At 47.0% G+C, this 20,637-nt stretch overlaps 1 protein-coding gene across 2 annotated transcripts; it reads right to left on the bottom strand.

The window, feature by feature from the left end:
* Window positions 1-1,466: 1,466 nt before the first annotated feature.
* Window positions 1,467-12,874, bottom strand: TFE3 (transcription factor binding to IGHM enhancer 3). Of its 2 annotated transcripts, none has more exons than XM_006922738.3 (10): window positions 12,489-12,874; window positions 10,116-10,229; window positions 8,859-9,162; window positions 8,026-8,271; window positions 7,844-7,948; window positions 6,306-6,423; window positions 5,936-5,992; window positions 5,687-5,762; window positions 4,574-4,721; window positions 1,467-4,114 (listed from the first exon to the last, which is right to left on the bottom strand). In XM_006922738.3, the coding sequence occupies exons 1-10, from the start codon at window positions 12,602-12,604 to the stop codon at window positions 3,671-3,673; spliced, it is 1,728 nt and encodes a 575-aa protein (XP_006922800.1). In that variant the 5' UTR covers window positions 12,605-12,874; the 3' UTR covers window positions 1,467-3,670. The 2 variants fall into 2 exon arrangements, with proteins under 2 accessions (XP_006922800.1, XP_015453262.1); XM_015597776.2 differs by having other exon boundaries at window positions 8,859-9,097.
* Between the last annotated feature and the right edge of the window lie 7,763 nt (window positions 12,875-20,637).

Genomic DNA, 20,637 nt, shown 5'->3' with positions numbered 1-20,637 from the left:
ATTATGACTCAGTTTATTGCAGTGGTCTGGAACCAACCCTCTAATATTTCTAAGGTATGCCTGTAGTTAATATTTTGGAGGCAATACGTTAAGGCTGTGTAACTACCATGTTCACCTTAAAGTTTTGCCCATTAATTTTAGCATTTAGTAGGTCAGGTCTACAGCAACTGTCACTGTGGTATTCTAATGGTAATTTTCTATTTCCCTCATTCCTTCTATATTTATTATTTGGAATTCTATTATTTGGAAGTCGTCCCATCTCCAGCATTTATTCATTCAATTATATCACTTATTTATCATGGAATCAGGGATTTCTTTTGGACTATAACCCAATACTATCATTTTGTTGTTGCTCAAAATGTTCCAGCTTTGGCCATTGGGAGCTCTTTCAAGATGGCTCCTATATCCTTATGACATTCCTACACACACACACTTGGTTCTTCCTTTTTGGCGCTACACAACACTTCAAGGCTCATCTTGCATTTCCGTACCCTGGTCTTAAAGCCAGCCATTTCTACAAGGAGCCCTGGTTCCTTTTACTTAAGAATAGCATTTAGAAATCAAGATCTGAATACTAGATATGTTTGTTGCTTCTGGAATAGCACGATGTCTAGGCCTTCTCAGTGGACAGACTGAGAAATTGTCACAGACCAAGATATGACAGCTAAATGTAATGTGGTATCTGTGGTAGGAAGGTTCTAAGATGGCCTCTCGGTGGTCCCTGCCTACTAATATTCATGATCTTCTGTAATCCCTTCTCCTTGATTCCAACCAACAGAATGCCTAGACATTGAAAGGATGCCACTTTCATGAGTAGATTACAAGAGATTCTCATTTCCATTTTGCTAGCTCTCACTCGCTGGCTTTGATGAAGCAAACTACCATGAGCTGCCTCATAGAAGGAAAGGCATATGTGTCAATGACTGAGGGTACCTCAGGCTGACAGCCAACAAGGAACTGAGGCCCACAGTTCAACAGACTGCAGAGAACTGAATCTTGTCCCCCCCAAAGTGGGAGTTCAGAGCTGATTCCTTTCAGATGGGTCTTCAATCCCACAAAACATCTTCGATTGCACCCTGGTGAGAGCCACTAGAGCAGAGGACCCAGCTAAGCCAGCTTGGGTTCCTGACCCACAAAAACTGGGAGATAATGAATGCATTTTTTTTTTTTTTAGTCACTAAGATTGTGGTAATTTGTTATACAGAAAGAGATCACAAATATGGTATCCTTATTTGGATCCTAGAACAGAAAAGATATTCACGGAAAAACCAGTGAAATCCAAGATAAGTCTTAAGTTGAGTTCCTACTACTGTGCCAATATTATTTCCTTTGCATTGATAAATGTGCCATGGTTATAGCATGGTAATATTAGGGGGAACTAGGTGAGGGGATGGAAACTCCTAATGTCTTTGCAATTCTTCTGTAAATCTAATATTATTTCAAAATACAAACTTGAAAAACACTTCTGGGTATTACATGTTATCTTTATAAAGAGGATATAGCAAATTTGAGGAGAAAAAATAAAGGTATCAGGGAGCCACAAGTCTGGGGGTAGATTCAACAACCAGGCCTTAGGGGGTGTCACAGTGTGATGATAGGCTAGAAAGAAGTAGCAAGTGTGGTGCTCACTCTGCTGGGGCAGACACAGGACCGGGCCTGATGCCTGTCCTGGGAGTCAAGAATCTGGTTGAGGAATTCTAGGAATATTTTTTCCCCAGCTTTCAAGATACCTGTGTCTGTTCACCTCTATAAAATTCCTCCAAAATGTCAATATCTGTTCTGAAAGGAAGTTGCTTACCTGTTCCTGATCTTTATGGTTTCTGTCTTTGCCCTTTCTTCTGGAATGCCTCTAATGTCTGCCAGCAGATACATTCACACACTTTCTTATCAGTTTCAAAAGAGAACTTGCAAGAAAATCTTTGACCCCTTTGCCCTCAGTGACTTTTCAAACCAGAGCCCTCACTCACCTAACTTTACCATTTAGCTCTTCATCCATTTACCAGTTGTTTATCTTCATATAGTTAAATTCTATTCCTGGGTTTCTTCAAACATAAACTGGGAATAAAAATCAGCATATTCTTGATGAATATTCCTTAGAATGATAAATTAGGTAAAATACTTGCAATTATTAGGAGAGTGCCTGGCAGGTAGTTAAGGACCGGTTGCTTTTGGTTGTTTTCCTCCAGCCCCTATTTCTAGCTAAATTCTTTTATCCATCTCTTACATCTGTTTCTTCCAAGAACCTTCCTTCCTCTTGGCCTGCATGAGCCATGCTCATTGCATAGTCAAAAGGACAGGAGACTCTTTGCCAAAGTTAAAAGCGCATCAAACACGCCTAGCATTTATTATTTTAATCACAAACCTACAGACCCCTCAGTACACTCTCCTTGGGACTTGGGCCCAACAATCGAGTTGACAGCCTTGGGTGTATGTATGTGGTAAGAGGGGTGGGGATGGGTGAGGAGCGTCTGTTGATAACTCTGAAATGAGGAAGATTCCTCCAAATGGAGAGCTGGGTAGAAGTCAGTGGCTGTGGGTGACCTAGCTTCTGAGTAAGGGGTCAGTAAAAAATCGGATAAACAAAAGAAGGATACATGCTTTTGTAATCCTTCCTCCAAGCCTCTGCCTTGGTGGGAAAAGTTTCCACTTTTTCCTGGGCTGGGGAAATCCCCAGAAGGGTCCCTTCCTTCATCGTGTTCTTCTACATGTTAAAAAAAAAAGGAATGGGGTGCCGGTACCTGGACTCAGTAACCCCTACTCCCCATCGCCTCCCCAAACTGCCCTTCAAGGAAGGAGTCAGGACTCTCCCCAAAGGTAGGGGTCTCTCACTCCTGATCTAGGTCTGTAATGTCAATCCACAATATTTCAAGATCTGCCCCCACCTCTAAGGGCAAGGTCAGCTCAGAGCCCTCCTAGGTTGTCACCTTGGTCTCAGGTTAAGGCAGGGAGCTTAAGTAACACTCCTCCCTGTAGTGGAATGCTTGGATGGGATGTTGCTAAGGAATAAGGGCTGTGATCGCCACATGGTGGCCTGATCTTACAGACTCCTTCATGCCTGAAATACCCCTACTGGGCTATTCCTAGAAGGGAGGGGCGGGGCCTGGCTCCTTTTATTGCTGGAAGACTGAATTTCCAGGTGAAGGGTCTGGCTCTCATCCTCACTTACGTTCCTGGCCTGGGCAGGCCAGGGAATGGGTCATGGGGAAGGGGCAGGGCTTCAAACCCCAAGGTGGGAATCCCATAATTCCGATTCCTCTTCCTTGCCAGGATGGACTAGACTGACCATTCTAAGATAGGGGATGGAGAAGTATCCTGACACCTCCTTATCCCAGGAGACATGGCAACGATAGTCATCAGGGGACAGGGATGGATCTCATCCTGTTTCCTTCCCTCACCTGGGCAAGGGCAGGTACCATGGGGCAAGGGTGAGGCTGTGATCTCCTGGAGACAAGACCCTGATCTTCTTGCAGCTGGCTGGGCCTGTAGGGAAGGGTGGGGTGTCACCTGACTCCTTCTCCTTGACTGGTAGGGTTGGGGCCTCATCTCATCTCTTTCCCCAGAAGACCTAGGCAGGACAACCTCATGGGAGAGTGAGGGAAAAGGCAGGGCCTCATCCTGACTTATCCTCCTTTCCTGAGTGGGGAAATCCCAGGGGAGGGGTGAGGCCTGATCAGGACTCTTCCTCCATGCTGAAGCTGCTGCGGCGGCTGCTGGCCTTAGAGACAGCGGGGGACACAGAAGAGAGCAGGGGGTCAGAGGCAGCCCGCAGTGGGGACAGGGTGCCCCCTGACAGTCCTCCCACCACTCCCTCCTCCTCCTCCATCAGAATGTCCGTTAGCCCCAGGTGGAAGGGGTCCCCCAGATCCCCCAGGTGGTCGCTGGGAAAGTGCAGGTCCAGAAGGGCATCCGAGGGTGGCACTGGGGGCTGCTGATGGGGAGCGCCCTGAGCAGGTCCCTCTCCTGCATGAAATGTTGCTGTGCCTGGCCTGCCCTCCTCCTCAACGTCCAGCTGCTCTGGCTTGAGGCTGTCAGAGGCCGAAGTTGTGGCCAGGGAAAGCAGCCCTGGGGTGGGAGGGACAGGCAGACCATGGATCTGGGCCTGCAGTTCAAGCTCCTGCAAAAAGTAGGGGATAGGTATGGGGTAAGATGGAGTTCAGAGCCCCTCAGAGGCAGAAGAGTGTAACAGTTAAAAGGACAAGTGGTCTGGGTTTGAATTTAGCCTCTGCCACTCACCAGTTGCATAACTTTAGGCAAGTTACTTAATGTTTCTGAGCCTAAGTCCCAATCGGCAAAATAGGTGTAATAATGGTCCCTGTCTCATAGGATTGTGACGATTAACTTAGTAAATGGAAATAAGGCTCTTGTCACAGTGCATGGCACAAGATAAATGCAATGCACACTAGCCAATATTTATTATTCTTGTTAATGTTATGATTACTACTTATTGCCATCGTCATCATCATGGGAGTCGAGAAGCCCCAGGATCCCCCAAGTATGCCAGGAAGGGAAATCCTGGCCTATTCTTCCCTTGCCTCTGTCTGCAGGAAGCCCCCCACCCTTACCCCTGCCAGACCTGTATTCGGAGCTGCAGGCTGCGGTTGGCTTGCTCCAGGGACCGCTGCCGGCTCTCCAGGTCCTTGGAGCGTTGCTGCTCCTTCTGCAACTTGCGGATGTAATCTACAGAGGCTTTCAGGATAGTGCCCTTGTTCCAGCGCATCTCCCTGTGGGGCCCAAGGGGAAGGAAAGAAGGGAGTTCTGCATATGGAGTCTCTTGGGAGCCAGGGCAGGGTGTGTGTGTGTGTGAGCACCAAGTCGATGGAGTACCTTACCCCATGCGTAGAACTTGAGTGTGGGGGTAATCAAGGGTATGAAATGCTCACACCCTGCCTGGAACCTTCCACCAGTGTCCCAACTCCTATCCCTGAAGCCAGGAAGCCCACTATGACCTGACCCCTTAGTGCTCCTTTCACCTCTGATCCTGATTCGTCTCACTACATCCACATTGGCTTCCCAATGCTCCCAGGACATGAAAAACCATTCCTACCTCAGGGCCTCCAAGACCAGCTATGCCCTCCACCATGAACACTCTTCCCCCAGATACCCATACAGCTCCTGCCTCCCCTCCTTAGGCTGTTTATTCAAATGTTTTTGTCTGTTGGGACCTGTTCTATCTCTACCCTCCTCACCCCAAATTGTAACCCACCCCAGCATTTCCTCATCTTCTTCCCATTCTTTATTCTTCTCCACAACACTCATCATAATCACATGGGGGCTGTCCGTCTGCCCCCACTAAAATAAGTTCCATAAGGTCAGGGGTTTTTGTCTGTTTTGTTCCCTCTGGTCACCTCAGGGCCTAAGCACGATACCTGGCACAAAGCAGAAGCTCAATATGTTTCTTGAATAAATAATGCAAGCATGAAATAGACAGAAAACTAAGTACCTAAGTCCTGCATGGACTAGATGAGGCACATGGACCATAATGTCACCAATCTAAAATTTTAGGTGGGGACACAGCAAGGGGCTGTGACCTTGCTTAGGGTGAGGAAAGCTGAGTGGAAAGGGGCCAGAAGAGCAGAACTGCTGGGTGGTTCCTACCCAGGTTGTCCCCTCCCCCAGGAATGACTTTAGGGGAGTGGGGACCCTGCTCCACCTTCTGCCAGCCTGGGGCTTCCCGGCCCACACTCACGGGTCACTGGACTTGGGGATGAGAGTGCCCAGCTCCTTGATCCTGTCATTAATGTTGAATCGCCTGCGACGTTCAACTTTGGAGGCAGGGGAGAGAAAGAGCGGGCAAGAGTTGTCAATAGGCCAAGGAGGGAAGAGAAACTGGGGTGTTGGGCAGCTGTTGCAGGGAGGGGCCCCTCCAAGGCAGGTTAGGGTATAGAGCAAGGCAGGACTGAACAACATGCTGGCAAAGGCACACACTCTTACTCACTTAGGTTGTGATTGTCTTTCTTCTGCCGTTCCTTCAAAAGGGCCTTGGCCTCTGTCTCTGGAAGAGAGTGGGAGTGGTCAGGGCCTCTGGGAAACTGGAGGGCAGAATTGCTGCTAGGGCAGGCTTTGGCGGGCACAGGCTGGGAAAGTGACTTTTTCAAAAATGCCACTCTTTTTACTATTTTTCAAGAAGCCATGGTGACAGGCCATTTGCTAAAACCAAGATGAGAGACAGTGCGGTGAAAGCGGGACCAATGGGTCATGTGGAAAAAGAGGGCAAAGAGTTCCCATTTCTGTCTGCGCGAACCTCTCACCCCAGAACCAGGCCCACCCCCAGACCTGGTAGACATGAGACTAACCCTGGCCCTTACCAGAGATCTCCCGTTTGATGTTGGGCAGCTCAGCTGGGCAAGAGTTGCTGACAGTGATGGCAGGCGTGGCCACGCCCTGACTATTGTACACATCAAGCAGATTCCCTGACACGGGCAGCTGGGGGCAGACAGGGAAGAGGAATGATGGTTGGGTGCAGACCCCCGGCTTGGTCCCATCTTGGAACAAGGCTCTTGACCCCTCCACACAACTCCAAAGACAGGCCCCCTAATGCAAGGATTGCCTCAGTACAGGCACCCTTCCTTCTCCTTCGAGGGAATTTCACATGGTAACCCAATAAAGGAGGACAGGATCAAGGGGATCTACCTTGCTTTGCCATGGGACTGGAGCCTTCCTGGCCTATTCATTGCCCCCATAACCTCTAAAATCCCTCAGTGACCTCTGAAGCCTGGGGCTGGCTAAAAAATGCTGCAAAACTACCCTTCTCGGGTCTTCGTCAGTTCCTATGCAACATTTCAGTCTATTGTGTTCCTCTTACCCTCAGCATGACATTCCAATTCAGCATTCTTGGAACACTCCAACCAAATCTTCTCAGACCTTGGGAAATTGTCATGGCAACGTTCCTTCCCAAATCTGACCTCTGGAGAGTTCCAGCTGGATCTCTAGTCTTTTGCGGTGACTGCATCGCAACACCTTACTTACATGGTCTCCAGCTGCCACATACCAGGTTCCTGACTCTAGTATCTTCTTGCACCTTCTGATCTCCCAGAATTTCTTGTCCAACTACACAACTAGCACTGCTTTTATGTCTGCCTAGACTGTTTTCTCTCCTTTACACTCTCCTGGATATACTCCAGGGCAACATACTAATCCATAAGTAATTAGTCCCAATTCCTTGATATGATTTCATCTCTTAAAACCCCCACCAATCTGCTGGATACATTTATTATAAGGTCCCAATCTCTAGCTGTGTCCAAATCAAGAAAAAGTTCTAATAAACCAGTACCATTTTTATGTATGCTTCTATCCTCTTGATAAACTGGAAAGAAGCAAAGCTACAGCCACTTGGTGCATCCTAAAGCAAGTTATGGGACTATTGGAATATTCCAGAAGCAGAATGTTACAATTTATTGGTACATCCCTTGCTCTAGAAAGTTTCATCCACTCTCCACAAGACCCCAGCCTCTTGGCACAGTTCACTGTAAGAGACATGGTACTCTGTAATCATTTCAAGGTTCAACCATACTAAGTTTTAAGACTTTTGGTGTGTTCCAATCTCTTGGTAAATTAGAAATGCTACAAGAGTCCCACCTCTTGGTCCCTTCCACAGTGAAGCTTAAGTGCCTTGGTATGCCCTAATATCTCCATGAAGTCCCCACCCTGTATGTATCAAAAACTACAAGGTCCACACCTCCATGCAATCCAACACAAGGACCTAGGGCACTGCTATGCCCCATTCTCATCATACGGCCTCCCTCTCTATCTTAATATAATCCAAGGCGAGGGTCCCTTATACACACAGCCAGCCCAAGTGTAGTCTCAATGATAGAGGGATGTGCTAATTGTCTCAGAGCCTCACCGTGCTGGGGAGCTGTAGCCCCGCAGTGCCTCCAGGCAGATAGCTGAGCATCTCATCATTGTAACTGGACTCCAGGCTGATGATCTCATCAATCACATCATCAATCTGGGGGAACAAGTATGGAAGAGGGTTAGAAGAAGCTGGAGGGAACAGGAAGAGGAGGGTTGTCTGCAGCCACGTACCTCCTTCTCTGAGCTGGATCCAATGGTGAGTAGTGCCATGGGGCTGTTGGGGGCACTGCCTGTGGGGCCAGTAGCATGGGCGGCCTCGGGGGCAGGGAGCGGCTGAGCACTAGCAGCCCCTGGTGGTGGATTGAGGGCCTGGGAAGCCAGCTTGGGTCCAAGTGTGGTGGACAGGTACTGTTTCACCTGCTGCCGGCGCGCCTGCTGCAGGTGGTAGCGTGTTGGGTTCTCCAGATGTGTCTGCACCTGTGGGGTAAGAGGGAGGAAAGACGGGAAGAAGAGGGCTCAGAGAGGTGATTCTGAGTCTCAGCCCCACCTTCAGAATTTATCTATTCCTAGGCTCAGGCCAGCAAACTGGGCCCAGAATCTGAGAAACCTTCTCCCCCACCCCGCCCTGGCAAATACTGGTTAAGTATCCCCCAGGACCCACCTACGGCTGAGAGAATACCTGTTTCTAGAGCCCTCTGTCACAGTCCTCAAGACTTCCCCCTCATCTCTGACATCACCTAACAGACCTAGGAACTACACACTCCAACGGCCAAAGAATTCCTAATACATCACACATACATAGGCTTTTCTAAAGCTACTCCAGACCCCAGGGTCCACTCGGGGCACTCCTTACCCTCCATGGTCCACCAAGACATCCTATGATCCCCCAAGAACCCCTTACAACTCCATGGGAACACCTCAGAAACTATAAACACAACGGGACACTAGCACAACCTACTTTAACAGTACTGTGACCTTTCTTAGAGCCCCAGGACCTCACCTAAAAGCCACCTGAACCAATTCCCAGTCACCAGGACCCCTCTCCTAGGACTTTTGGACCTTACCTTGAGCACCTCCCTGGGCACCTGAGCAGGGGGAGGACGGCCCAATGTGTGGCCCCCAGCAGAGACACCAACCACAGAGATGGCAGGAGAGGCAGGTGCAGGACTGGGGAAGGGAGAGGCTGCAGCCTGTTCCCGACGCTCACGCCTCTCCTGCTCCTGGGCCTGGGCCCGCATTAGCTGCTGCCGCAGCAAGACCCGTGATGAAGATGATGATGACATGGCAGGGGTCCGGGAGCCCCCTGCAGAAGATGATGCAGACAGGGTAGCTGGGGTGGCTGGTGTGGCCTGCAGTGATATTGGGAGGCTGTGGAATGGGAAATACGGGGCCACAGGTAAGCTAAAAGTCTCAATCCAAATCTAAGGAGTCAAAGTGTGATAGAGTAATCACAGGAACCAAGCCTGGTAGCAGCCCTTAGGGGTCAGTCTGGTGGGGGAATTTTAGCCCCTCAGTCCTTATGGTGAAGCATGGATTTAGGCTTGTTCATATATTGAGCAGATGCTACCTCTTGGCTCTGGGAGAGGGGCTTTATCCCATTTAAAGGAGAGCAGAAGATAGAATTGAGGCTGTGGCAGTAGATGTGAATACAGAGGGCTCATAAGCTCAATTGGAGCTGCAGATGCTCCCTGAGCTCCTGGGGGTGGGCATCAGGCTACAGGGGCAATCGCAGGCCCTTCTTCCTCCCCTGCCTGGGCCTCTAGTTCCAAGAGCTAGTCAGTCTTGAAAATCTCAGAAATTTCACAATCCTCTCTTCCTGCCCCTCTTCCAGGTCCCCTCCCCTCTCTTAGAGCCCAGGCCCATGACTCAGCACATTTAGACTTCCCAGCTTGGGGAAAAAGAGAGATCAGCAGGGGTTCCTCAAGGACTGGGGGGTGGGGGTGGGGAGAGTTTGTTGCATGGGGGAGGGGGTGAGCAGAGGCTGTGGGTATGACTCCTCCCAGTAGCTAAACTTGAGCTGGCCAAGCCGGATCCCTGGGCACTCTAGGCAGTCAGTATGCCATATTTGTGAATGAATGGGTATGCAGGTGGGTTAGGCAGGGGAGGTCTAGTCCAAGATACCAGCATCCTTGCTTGGCCTGCTACCTGCTTTACCTGGACACCTTTTCCTGCTTTTCCTTTTTCTGGCCCCTCATTTTACTATCTGGATAATACAGGCTGCTGGAGAGAATAGGCTGGGCTAGCATTGAGGGCCTCTGCCCACTAAGAATGGATAGAAGGGCCTGAAAAATTGAGAAAGGAGTCAGATAGAGCAGACATACCTTGAGCGTAGTGATAAGGGCTGGCTTTTGAGCTCGTAGAAGCTGTCAGGATCAAGGACGTTTTCTAATTCGATGTCAGCAACAATCCCGGATTCCGGAAGCAAAGAGTTTAGGCTGAGGGTGTGGGGGAGGTAGGGGTGGTGGTCAGTTTTTGTATGGAGACCTCACTCCCCGCCCAAGAAAGAGAGAGATGGGGCAGGGGGTGCAGAGATACGGAGGGAAACAGTATATCTCTAACATTTGGCCACTCTGCTGGGTACCACCACCATGAATTCCCGTTTTCTCCCCTCCTCACACCTCTCTCCCCTCCCCATTCTCTTTTGCTGTGTTACCCCTAGTCCCTTAAGATTCAAAATAACAAGAGTGCCTGAATCTCAACTCCCTGCTCTAACACTCACGTGTAACCACAACCTGGGTTTGAGGAAAATGGAAATGAACTTAGGAATGACGATTCACTTTGCAGGTTTCCTGACTTTGCATAGAGTTATCCCAGCCCCTCACCCCCTACTGTTTTCCTGGCAGCTGAATGTGAGCCCACAGTTTGTCCACACACATGCAGCACGGTAGGGGCATCCCTCAGCATAAAAGCCCATTGTAACACAAACTGAATGCATCACAAAGAGAACCGGGGTCGAGGATTCACTTTACAGAAAGATCCATCACTTTGTAAATGAGTTCCCCCCTCCTCCACTCCAGCCAGAGTTCCTGGGATACCAACACAGATCCGAATACAAAATGAAAATAACCAAACGCTCCCCTCGGCTCAACAATCTGGATTGATAAGAGGGAGAATCTGGGTGGAAGATCCTCTTTATGAGAGCTTTCTTTTCTTGGCTGGATGAGCCTGTCCAGCAATCTCTGCTTTTTAGATAGATCTAAATGCACACACAAACCTCCAGTACCAGCACCTACTGATTCACAAAAGAAACTGTGTATACCCTTCCCTTTCATCTATTCCCACCACTGTGATTATCTAGGTTGTTATAAAGGCATTAGAAGATGGTTAATCGATATATGGAAAGGATCCTGCTCAGCCCTCCATGCTGGGTGCAAGATCCTAGTGTGTAAGGAAAATCAACATGCACAGGAATGGATGTGCATCCGTGAATTTAGTCAAAGATTTAGAATCCTGAGAGATTGTGGGTGACTTCACTTGAGAAAAATTCTCTCCCCTCCACCAGGATCTGTCTTCCTTCCTTTCCTTACCCTCGGACAGGGCCCTAAAACCACCCAGGAAGTCGAGAAGAGGAAGCTCGAGGAGCCACTGAGCTCAGCACAAATCTCAGGCAAAAAGGCAAAGCCTCCTACCATCTCGCACACCCATTGCACAGAAATTTTAGAGAAGGGGACTGAGGCTTCCAAGGTCGCTGATGGAAGTGAGGATAAGAAGCCAAACAGGACCCACTCAGGCAGGGATGGTGCAATTAGTGCTCATTCCAGCTCTAGAGACAAATTCAAGATTATTTCCAGGGTCTGAGAGACAGACTGGGAGGGTGAGGTAAAAAAGAACATGTGTGTGTATGGGGTAAGCAGGGCTTGGCCTGCTGAGAGGTTAGGGCAGGTGGCTGCAGGAATGAGACCCTTCTCTGAGTTCCCGAATAAGGTCTAAGGCCTTCTCTGAGCTAACAGGTAGCACCATCTCCATCACTTCTGTCTGCCTGTCTCCCATTCAAGCCCCTACGAGGGTGTAGGAAAAGGGCTTTTCCACTATCCCTGGGATCTGACCCAGCTGAGTGGGTGGGCAGAGGTGAAGGGATTATTCTGGTCAAGTCTTGATGAATGTTGCTTCTCTTGTTCACTCACGCTCTCAAGGCTGGTCCCACGCAGCATATCTGAGATGTCCCCAAATCTCAAAAGATTCATATTATCCCCAAACACAGCCTCCAGCAACCAGCCATTGGGAATCACCAAGCTCCCAAGACGGCATCTCTGTCCCCTAGGGCCCCTTCCTTGACACTGAGAGAAAAAGTCCCTTAAAATCAGTGCCTCGCCTACAGGGTGTCCCTCAAATTCATCCCCTTGATGCGTGACTCTTCAAGGACCCCAAATCAGCCTCTAATCAGAGTCTCAGTTCCCCAAGTTCAGCTATCCTAAACCAGTTTCTGGATACAACAGAATATGTCCCTCTAAACCCAGTCAAGCCCCCGCCCCCAAATCTGAACCAGGCCTTCTTTAATGCACTTCCACGACTCCTTTAAGCCTCAGTCCAGGCAGGCCACCGCCGGATTCCTTAGGTGTCCCCCCAAGACGGGCACTCTGACGTCCTCCAAGCCTAGGCCGAGGGCCTCCAATCCCAGTCCAGGGCCCCAGCTGCCCCCAGATCAGGCTATCGGGAACCCCAGTCAGCACTACCGGCCCCAGGCGGCCCCGCACCTGAGCAGTTGGGCCGAGTCGGCCGGCCTCCGTTCCTCCAACACCACGAACACGGCTCGAGGGCCCTCTGCGCTGGCCTCTACGCCGTCCCGAGATGGCTCGGCTGCATGAGACATGACGCCCGGCCCCGGGCGAGCCCTGCCAGGCCGGTCGGGCTTCGGCCCGGTCCCCCTAACAAAATAAGAGTCCCCGCCCCTGCTTACCACTGCCTCCCCCGCTAAGCCATGGAGTGAGCTCTGCGCGGGCGGGAGGCGTCGAAGAGATGGGATGGGCTGTGAGTCATCCCCCGCCCTGAACAGACCAACACCCCCCAAACCTAACCCCGGACGACCGCCCTCCTACTCCTCGTCCTCTTCCCCCTCCTCCCTGGGCTAGGGAAACTCCACAGGAAGTGACCGCACCGAGGATGGACGGCTTGCCGAGCTCCGCCTTCTGAGTGAGGCGGCCAACAGTCGAAGGCTGGTTCGAGGGCCCGCCCTAAGCTACGCCTCCGACGAGAAGGGAAAACTATATTGGCCAGCTCTCTTTCCAAGAAGGGGGAGCCTAGGCCATGCCCTCAGAGGCAGAGACAAATCAGCGAGAGGTAATTTGTTAAGCCTCTCCTCCTCTTAAATTATTCCACCCCCTGCAAAATATTAAGCCCCTCCTTGGGTCCTCTGCGCCTGCGTACCGATGGCCAGTCGGCGCTCAGAGAATCTTCAAGCTACGCTTCTAGCTGCGGAACCGCGCCCCCTCTTGGCCAATTTTCGTAATATCTGCTTTGTAGACCACGCTCCTCAATCTACCCAAAGCCACAGCTAGGAGGCCTCGGCAGCTACATTCCTTGGAGGTGCGCACCATAAACCCCGCCCTTTCGGTGCCCACAGTCCAGTCGCTCAGCTGGTCTTCTTCAGAGCGCTCCGTCTTCTAGACTCTGTGTCTTCTAGATAGGCCATTGTACTAGGTCGTTGTGCTACACAGTAGGTGCTTAATAAATCCTTGACAGATGGATGAATTAGTGGAAGGAAAGAAATTAGATCTAGTCCTTTCAGTGAATGACTTCTGGAATCATAAAGACCAGAGTTTGGAAATGGGCAAGGGACTTCCCCTCTTTGAGCTTCAGCTTTCCTGACCTGTTAAATGGGGGTTATAGTACCTGTCTGGCGAGATTGTTATAAGGATTAGAGATAATTTATGAAAAGTACTAGTAGGTTGTTTGGCATACAATAAGCTCTCCAAAAATAAATTGATTTATTCATTTGTGCACTGATTCAACTAACATTTATTGAGTTCTTCTGTATGCCAGATATATGCAAGCCGGCTTGCACACAGCAAGGGGATCCCACCCATACCTTTGGGTGCACAGTCAGCTAACGAAACACCCGGACCTACAATCTTCTCTTCTTCCTTACATCCTAAGACCCTGCCCATCAGTTGACCCCTGGGAACTTCACTGAGCTCCTATTTGTCTTGCACCTCCCTGTATTGGCACCTTTATTTCCCAAGTTGGTTTGGTAAACATGCACATCCTCACATGTTCACACGCACAACCATTATCCACATAATAAAGATGAAAATTCTTATGCAGATTAGTCTTTGAAAACTCAATACATTACCAATAAAAATTCCAAAATGGAATTTGTAGACCTGATGTTAAAATTCCTATGGTGACTTAAATATGTAAGAATACCTAATTTTATAAAAGAAGAAGAAAAATGAAGGCATTGTCTTGTTAGATTCAAAATATATGACAAAGCTCTAATAATTAAAACATTGTGATATGGGAGTAGGAATAGAAAACTAGATAAATGATACAGAAATAAAAGAATCTAAAAATCTAAACGATAAAAATTATATTTCAAATCACTGGGAGAGAGATGGACTATTTACTAAAATGGTTTGAGGAGAAATAACTATCGTTTCGAGGGAGGGATTAGATTCCTAATTTACATAATTCAGAAAAAAATATTTCCAAATTGGCTTAAGACCCAAACAAATATCAGAACAAAATATTTTTAAAAATCATAACAAATATCAGAACAAAATATTTTTGGAGAATACGTTTAAGACTTTGGCAAAAGAGAAGGCCTTCTTAAACAAGAAACAAAAAGCAATACACAGAAAAGTAAAAATAAGCAACATTTATTGGTCGTTCTTGGCACTTTATCTGCCTTAATCCTCACAACAGACTTCTGAGGAGGGTTCCATTTATTATCCCAACCTATAGATCTGGAAACCAAGGTACAGCAAGGTTGTCACTTGCCCTAGATCACCCCAGTTTATAAAACCTGGAATTCGAGCCCAGGCACTATACCACTATGCTTTACCATCTCTCCAGTTGCACCACATCAAAATAATAAATGATAATCTGATAAAAGATGCTACAAAGTTAAAAGACTTGTGACAGAGTGAAAGAAAAAAAATTATAGCATTAGATCCACAGGTTAATTATCAGTCACCCCAATCCTACAAATACCAGCTTCATACACACATCCCAAATATCTCCATAAATGCTTCCCCATCACATCCCCTGCACAATAAAGCTATCCCTCTTCTCTCTCAGTTTCTCTCTCTTAATCTCTTGCTCACAATTTCACAACTTTTTCAACACTGTTCCCTTTCTCTCTCTCTCTCTCCCTCCCTCCCTCCCTCCCTCCCTCCTTATGCAGCTGAGGTTTCATTGAGAGATAACTTCAAGGTGAGGTGAATGGGAGATATGAAGGGAGGAAAGAGGGCAGTTAGATGGTTAAGTTGGTGATGTTTAGGGATGGATGCGAATGGTGATTGAGCGTAGCTTTGGGTGAGTTTAGAGTCTACTACAGTACAGTTTGCATACAACTAAATGATCATGTGAAGGTCTTCAGGAGGAATGGGGCTGCTAGAGGACAATTTAAGAGTACAGACAGGAGCTATTGGAGGGTAAATTGGAAATAGAGTTGGGGATTGGAAGATGGTTTGGGGTGCAGTTGGAGGGACTATGGGAAGATAGTGAGTGTTTAGAGACAGTTTTGTATTCTGTAAGGCAGTTTAAGGAATAGTTAACTGTCATAGGGTTGTGTGGTAGGCTGACTAATGGTCCCTCAAAAGATGTCCATGTCCAAATTCCTATAACTCTTACCTTATATGCAAAAAATTAAAAAAGATTGCAGATGTGATTAAATTAAGGATTTTGAGATAGGGGAGATTATCCTGGATTATCTGAATGGACCCTAAGTATAATCACAAGTTACTTACAAAAGGAAGGCAGAGGCAGATATCACAGACAAAAGAGGAGAAGGCAATTTGATCATAGAGACAGAGATTGTAGTGATGTGGTCATAAGCCAAAGAATGCAAGCAGCCACCAGAAGCTGGAAGAGACGATAAACGGATTCTCCCCAAGAGTCTCCAGGAAGAGTATGGCCCTACTGACACCTTGATTTTGGCCCAGTGAAACTGATTTGGGATTTTTGGCCTCTAGAATTGAGATAGAATAGATTCCTTATATTTCACTTGATCTTAGCCAAAAGGCCAAGAAACAATTAGATTTCTTATATTTTAAGCTACCAAATTTGTGGCAATTAGTTACAGCAGCCACAGGAAACCAATACGGATTTTGATAACTGGATGTGAGATGCTTCTGTGTCTTAGTTTGCTCAGGCTTCCATAACAGAATACCACAGACTGGGTGTATTAAATAACAGAAGTTTATTTTCTCAAGTTTTAGAGGCTAGAAGTCCAAGATCAAGAAGCCATCTGAGTTGATTTCTGATGAAGGTTGTCTTCCTGACTTGCAAATAGCTGCTCTTGCTGGGTCCTCACATGGCCTTTCCTTTGTGCGCATGCACTCCTAGTGTCTCTTTTCTTATAAGGACACCAGTTCTCCTGGATTAGGGCCCCACCCTTATGACCTTATTTAAGCTTAATCACCTCCTTAAAGGCCCTATTTCCAAATACAGTCATATTGGGGGTTAGATTCAGCATAAGGATTCTTTTTTGCGGGGGGGGGGGTCACAATTCAGTTCATAACATGTTGTAACAAATACCTAAAAATGTTGAAGTAGCTTTGGAATTGGATAATGGGTAGAGGCTGAAAGAATTTTGAGTCACATGACAGAAAAAGCCCAGATTGCCTTGAACAGACTGTTGGTATAAATATGAATTTTGAAAGCACTGCTGGTAAAGTCTCAGAAGGAAGGGAGGAGCAGAGTAGAGAAATACTACACTGTCTTAGAATATATATGTATTATCAGAAATAGAATGTTGATAGAAATATGAATGTTAAAGGTGTTGCTGGTGAGGGCTCAGAAGGAAATAAGAAACATGTTATTGGAAACTGTAGCAAAGAAGATCCTTATTATAGAGAGGCAGAAAACTTAGCTGAATTATGTCCTACTATTGTGTGGAAAGCAGAGCCTGTAAGTGATGGACTTAGATATATAGCTGAGGAGACTTCCAAGGGAAGTGTTGAAGGTACTGCCTTGTTTCTTCTTGCTGCTTATTGTAAGATGTCAAAGGAAAGATAAACTGAGAGAAGAACTGTTAAGCAAAATGGATCCAGGATTTGATGATTTGAAAAATTCTCAGGCTGTCCAGATGGCAAAAGACACAAATTTTAGGAGATTTGCTGTCAGGAAAATATGCTCTGGAGAGAAAGCCAACAGTGTGGTTGGATCACTTCTTGCTAGTACTAAAGAGATTAGGTGTGTGACTCATGGACCTTCTCAACCATCTCAGCAAAAGTCGGGAATAGAAATGAAATTATCCATGAAAGATTTGTGGAGGATTCTCTTGTCTAATTGGTATGAATTCCCGTGATTTCCATGGGAGACCTACAAAGTTTTTGAGAATGTTATACTGCCAGAAATACTATCTGATTGGCTTAAAAGAAACAGAGACAGGATGAAATGAAGAAAGGATGTTGGACTTCCAAAATTCTACTGGAAGAATACTGGCTGAAACTACTCAGTTGCAAACACGTACGACCCTTCAAGAGAAAGGAAGAATGACTCGGAGCAGAACTGTGGACCCAGAGGAGGAGCCTCAAGCCACAGTGGATTATTCCCAGGCATTGAAACCTGATGCCCTGCTAGATTTCAAAATTACTTGGGACAAATGACATCTTTTTTCCTTCCATTTTCTCCCTTATTCTATGTCTGTCCCACCATTGTATTTTGGGAACGGATAACTTGTTTTCTAGTTTCACAGGTCCAGAGATGGAGAGAAAGTTTACCTCAGTGTAGATCATACCCAGAACCTCACTCATACCTGATTTAGATTATTTAGATGATGAGATTTGGAACTTTTGAGCTGATAATATTAAAGTGAGATTTTTGAACTTGAGTTGATGCTGTAATGGGTTGAAACTTTTGGGACAAGGTACATGGGTTATGTGCACGGGATGGATGCGTATCTTTGGGAGCCAAAGAGTGTACCGTTGTAGGCTGAATGATCCCGCCAAAAATATGCACATCCTAATTCCTGGAACCTGTAAATATATGTATCTTAGATGGCAAGAAGAAGGAGAAGGAGAGAAAAAGGAAAAGGAGAAGAAAAAGAAAAAGAAAAATGACTTTGCGGTTTGCAGATATGATTAAGGGAAGGATTTTGAGATGGGGAAATTATCTTGGATGATCCAGGGAATCCTAATTGTAATCACATATGTCTTTAAAAGAGAAAGCCAGAGGCAGATTTGACAGACAGAAAAGAAGACGGCAATGCGACCATGGAAACAGAGGCTGTAGTGATGCAGCCATAAGCTAAGGAATGCTAACAACCACCAAAAGAGAAAACAGTAACAAACAGATTCTCCCCTAGAGCCAGAGGGAGTGTGGCTCTGCTGGCACCTTGATTTTGGTCTTCTGGCCCCCAGAACTGTGAAAGAATACAATTTTTTTTATGTCTTAAGCCATCAAATTTGTGGTAATTCATTACAGTAGCCACAGGAAGCTAACACAGATGACTTGAGGGTAGCTGTGGGGATTGCTAGAGGGACTTAGGGGTATGTTTGGGGTTTATTGAGGGAAGTTTAAGGGTATAATTAGGGGCCATTGGAAAGTGTTTGGGTACAGTTGAAGCCATCAAAGGAAAGACCGAGGTATGGTTCGGTGGTCACTGGAAGGAGAGCGGTTTGGAGGTATAGTTAGGAGACTGGGAAGATAAATAGAGGATGTTTATAGATAGTATTAAGGCTATTATAGATCAGTTAGGGTATAGTTGGGAGTTCTTGGAGGGTGGTATGGTTGGGAAAATTTTGAAGATATTTTGTGGATGTAGTTGCATGTATTTTAAGACAAGGTTGGGTATAGTGGTCATTAAAGAGTGGTTTGGAGCTATAGTTTGCAGCTGTGGGACCAAGGGAAGGTAGTTTAGGGGGTATTAAGATGCAGAGTTGGGGACTCTTGGAAGGGGAATTTTAGAGGTGAGGTTCGTAATTGTTGGAGAGTAGTTTGGGGTTGAAGTTGGGTATCATTGAAAGGGCACTTTGGGAATATTCTTGGGAGTTAGAGAGCAGTTTGAGGGTAAAGTGGGAGCTGTTGGAAGGAGGTTTGGGAGTGAAGATGAGGCTTTGAGGGGGTAGTTTAGTGACGAAGTTTGAGATCAATAGCATGGTTTGGGGACATAGTTGAGGGCTGATGGGTACAGTCTGAGATGCAGTTTGGGGGCCTTTTTGAGGTCTGGATGTCGGAAGACTATCATGAATTGTAGTTAGGAAGCTATTAGTGTGTGATTTGGGGAGCAGTTAAAGATTATTGGATGGAATATTATTCAGCAATAAAAGGAACCAACTATTGATACATGCTACCTCAGAAACATTATGCTAAATGAACCTCAGAAACATTATGCTAAATGAAAGAAGCCAAACCAAAAATCCACATATTGCATTTATATGAAATGTCTGGAAAAAGTAAATCTATAGAGATAGAAAGTAGATTAGCAGTTGCCCGAGACTGGGAATGAGAATGGGGATTGATTGCATGAAGGATCTTTTTGGGACAATGAAAATGCTCTAAAACCCGATTATGGTGATTGTTAAACACTTTGGTAAGTTTACTATAAAAATTGAATTGCATACTTAAAGTGGATGACTTTTAAGGTATGTAAATTATACCTCATTTAAGTTGTTTTAAGAAAAGATCATTAGATTATTACGTTGATAATTAAGAAAAGATTTGTACATTGCTTTGTAATATATTTAGGTCATTAAAGTATGATTTTGGGGTCCAATTGGGTCACTACAGAAAGAAGGTTAGTGGTTATTTGGAAGTATAGTTAAGGACTGTTGGAGAGTGCTTTGGAGGTGGATTTTGGATGAGTGGAGTATGGTTTGAAGGTGAAGAGAGTGTTGGAGGGTAGTTTGAAGTGCAGTTGTAGGATAATGTTTAGTAGTTGGGAGTATATGGGATAGTGATAGCGGCTGTTGGAAGGTGGGGGATGGGGTTGGTCAGGGGAAGGTTTGGTGGAGGGTTTATGGAGCACAGTTTGCAGGTGGAACAGGTGACTGTTGGAATTGATTTGGTGGGCAGGTGGGGCCACACTGAAGGTAGCTGAGAATGTTTGGGGTGGTGTTGAGGGCTCTTGGAGAACCATTTGCGGGTCAATAGAGTATGGCTAGAAGGGTGCATGAAGAGTGGTTTGGGGGTCAATGGAGGATGTTTGGGATGCATATTGGGGGTAGATGGTGATTTGAAAGTGCTCTTTGGAGGTTAATGGTTTCAGGGCTGACTGCAAATGGTTAGGGGGAATAATTAGGGAGTAGTGGCGGGTAGTTTGTTTCTACACCTTGGGTGTCCATGGAGGGTGGATTGGGGGTACCGCTTGGGATCAATGAACAATAGTTTGGGGATATAATTTATGAAGAAGGGTGGTTTGGGGTGCATTTGGAGCACGGAGAGTAGTTGGGAGTTTAGAGGGGAGTTTAGAGGTGTGGTGGCAGCTAATAGAGGGCAGTTTGGGGTACTGCTTGGTGGCCCGTTAGGGGGTTACTTGGGGTGAGGGGTGCCAGTCTGATCACTGAAGGGCCTTAGCCCGGTGAGGGGAGAGTTCCGCCACCCTCAAGAAAGCGTGTGCGCACGCGCTCCCAGCTGGTTCGCTCCTGGCGCTCCTCGGCTCGAAGACCCGAACTGGCGCGTGCGCACTTGGTCGCTGCCGCTGCTGTGGTCTCGCGCCCCGCCCCCTGTCACCACCACCAC

The sequence above is a fragment of the Pteropus alecto genome, unplaced genomic scaffold, assembly GCF_000325575.1.
Source record: "Pteropus alecto unplaced genomic scaffold, ASM32557v1 scaffold669, whole genome shotgun sequence".
NCBI classification, from domain to species: Eukaryota; Metazoa; Chordata; class Mammalia; order Chiroptera; family Pteropodidae; genus Pteropus; species Pteropus alecto.
Note: the sequence above shows the minus strand (reverse complement) of the source record. Positions and strands in the feature narration are given on the sequence as shown.

Excerpts from the sequence above, each read along its gene's own strand:
- TFE3 (XM_006922738.3), bottom strand. The coding sequence starts at position 12,604 with ATGTCTCATGCAGCCGAGCCATCTCGGGACGGCGTAGAGGCCAGCGCA. Across the intron at positions 9,163-10,115 it reads CCCTTATCACTACGCTCAAG|CCTCCCAATATCACTGCAGG; the intron begins GTATGTCTGCTC and ends CCCATTCCACAG. Across the intron at positions 4,722-5,686 it reads ATCCCCAAGTCCAGTGACCC|GGAGATGCGCTGGAACAAGG; the intron begins GTGAGTGTGGGC and ends TGGGCCCCACAG.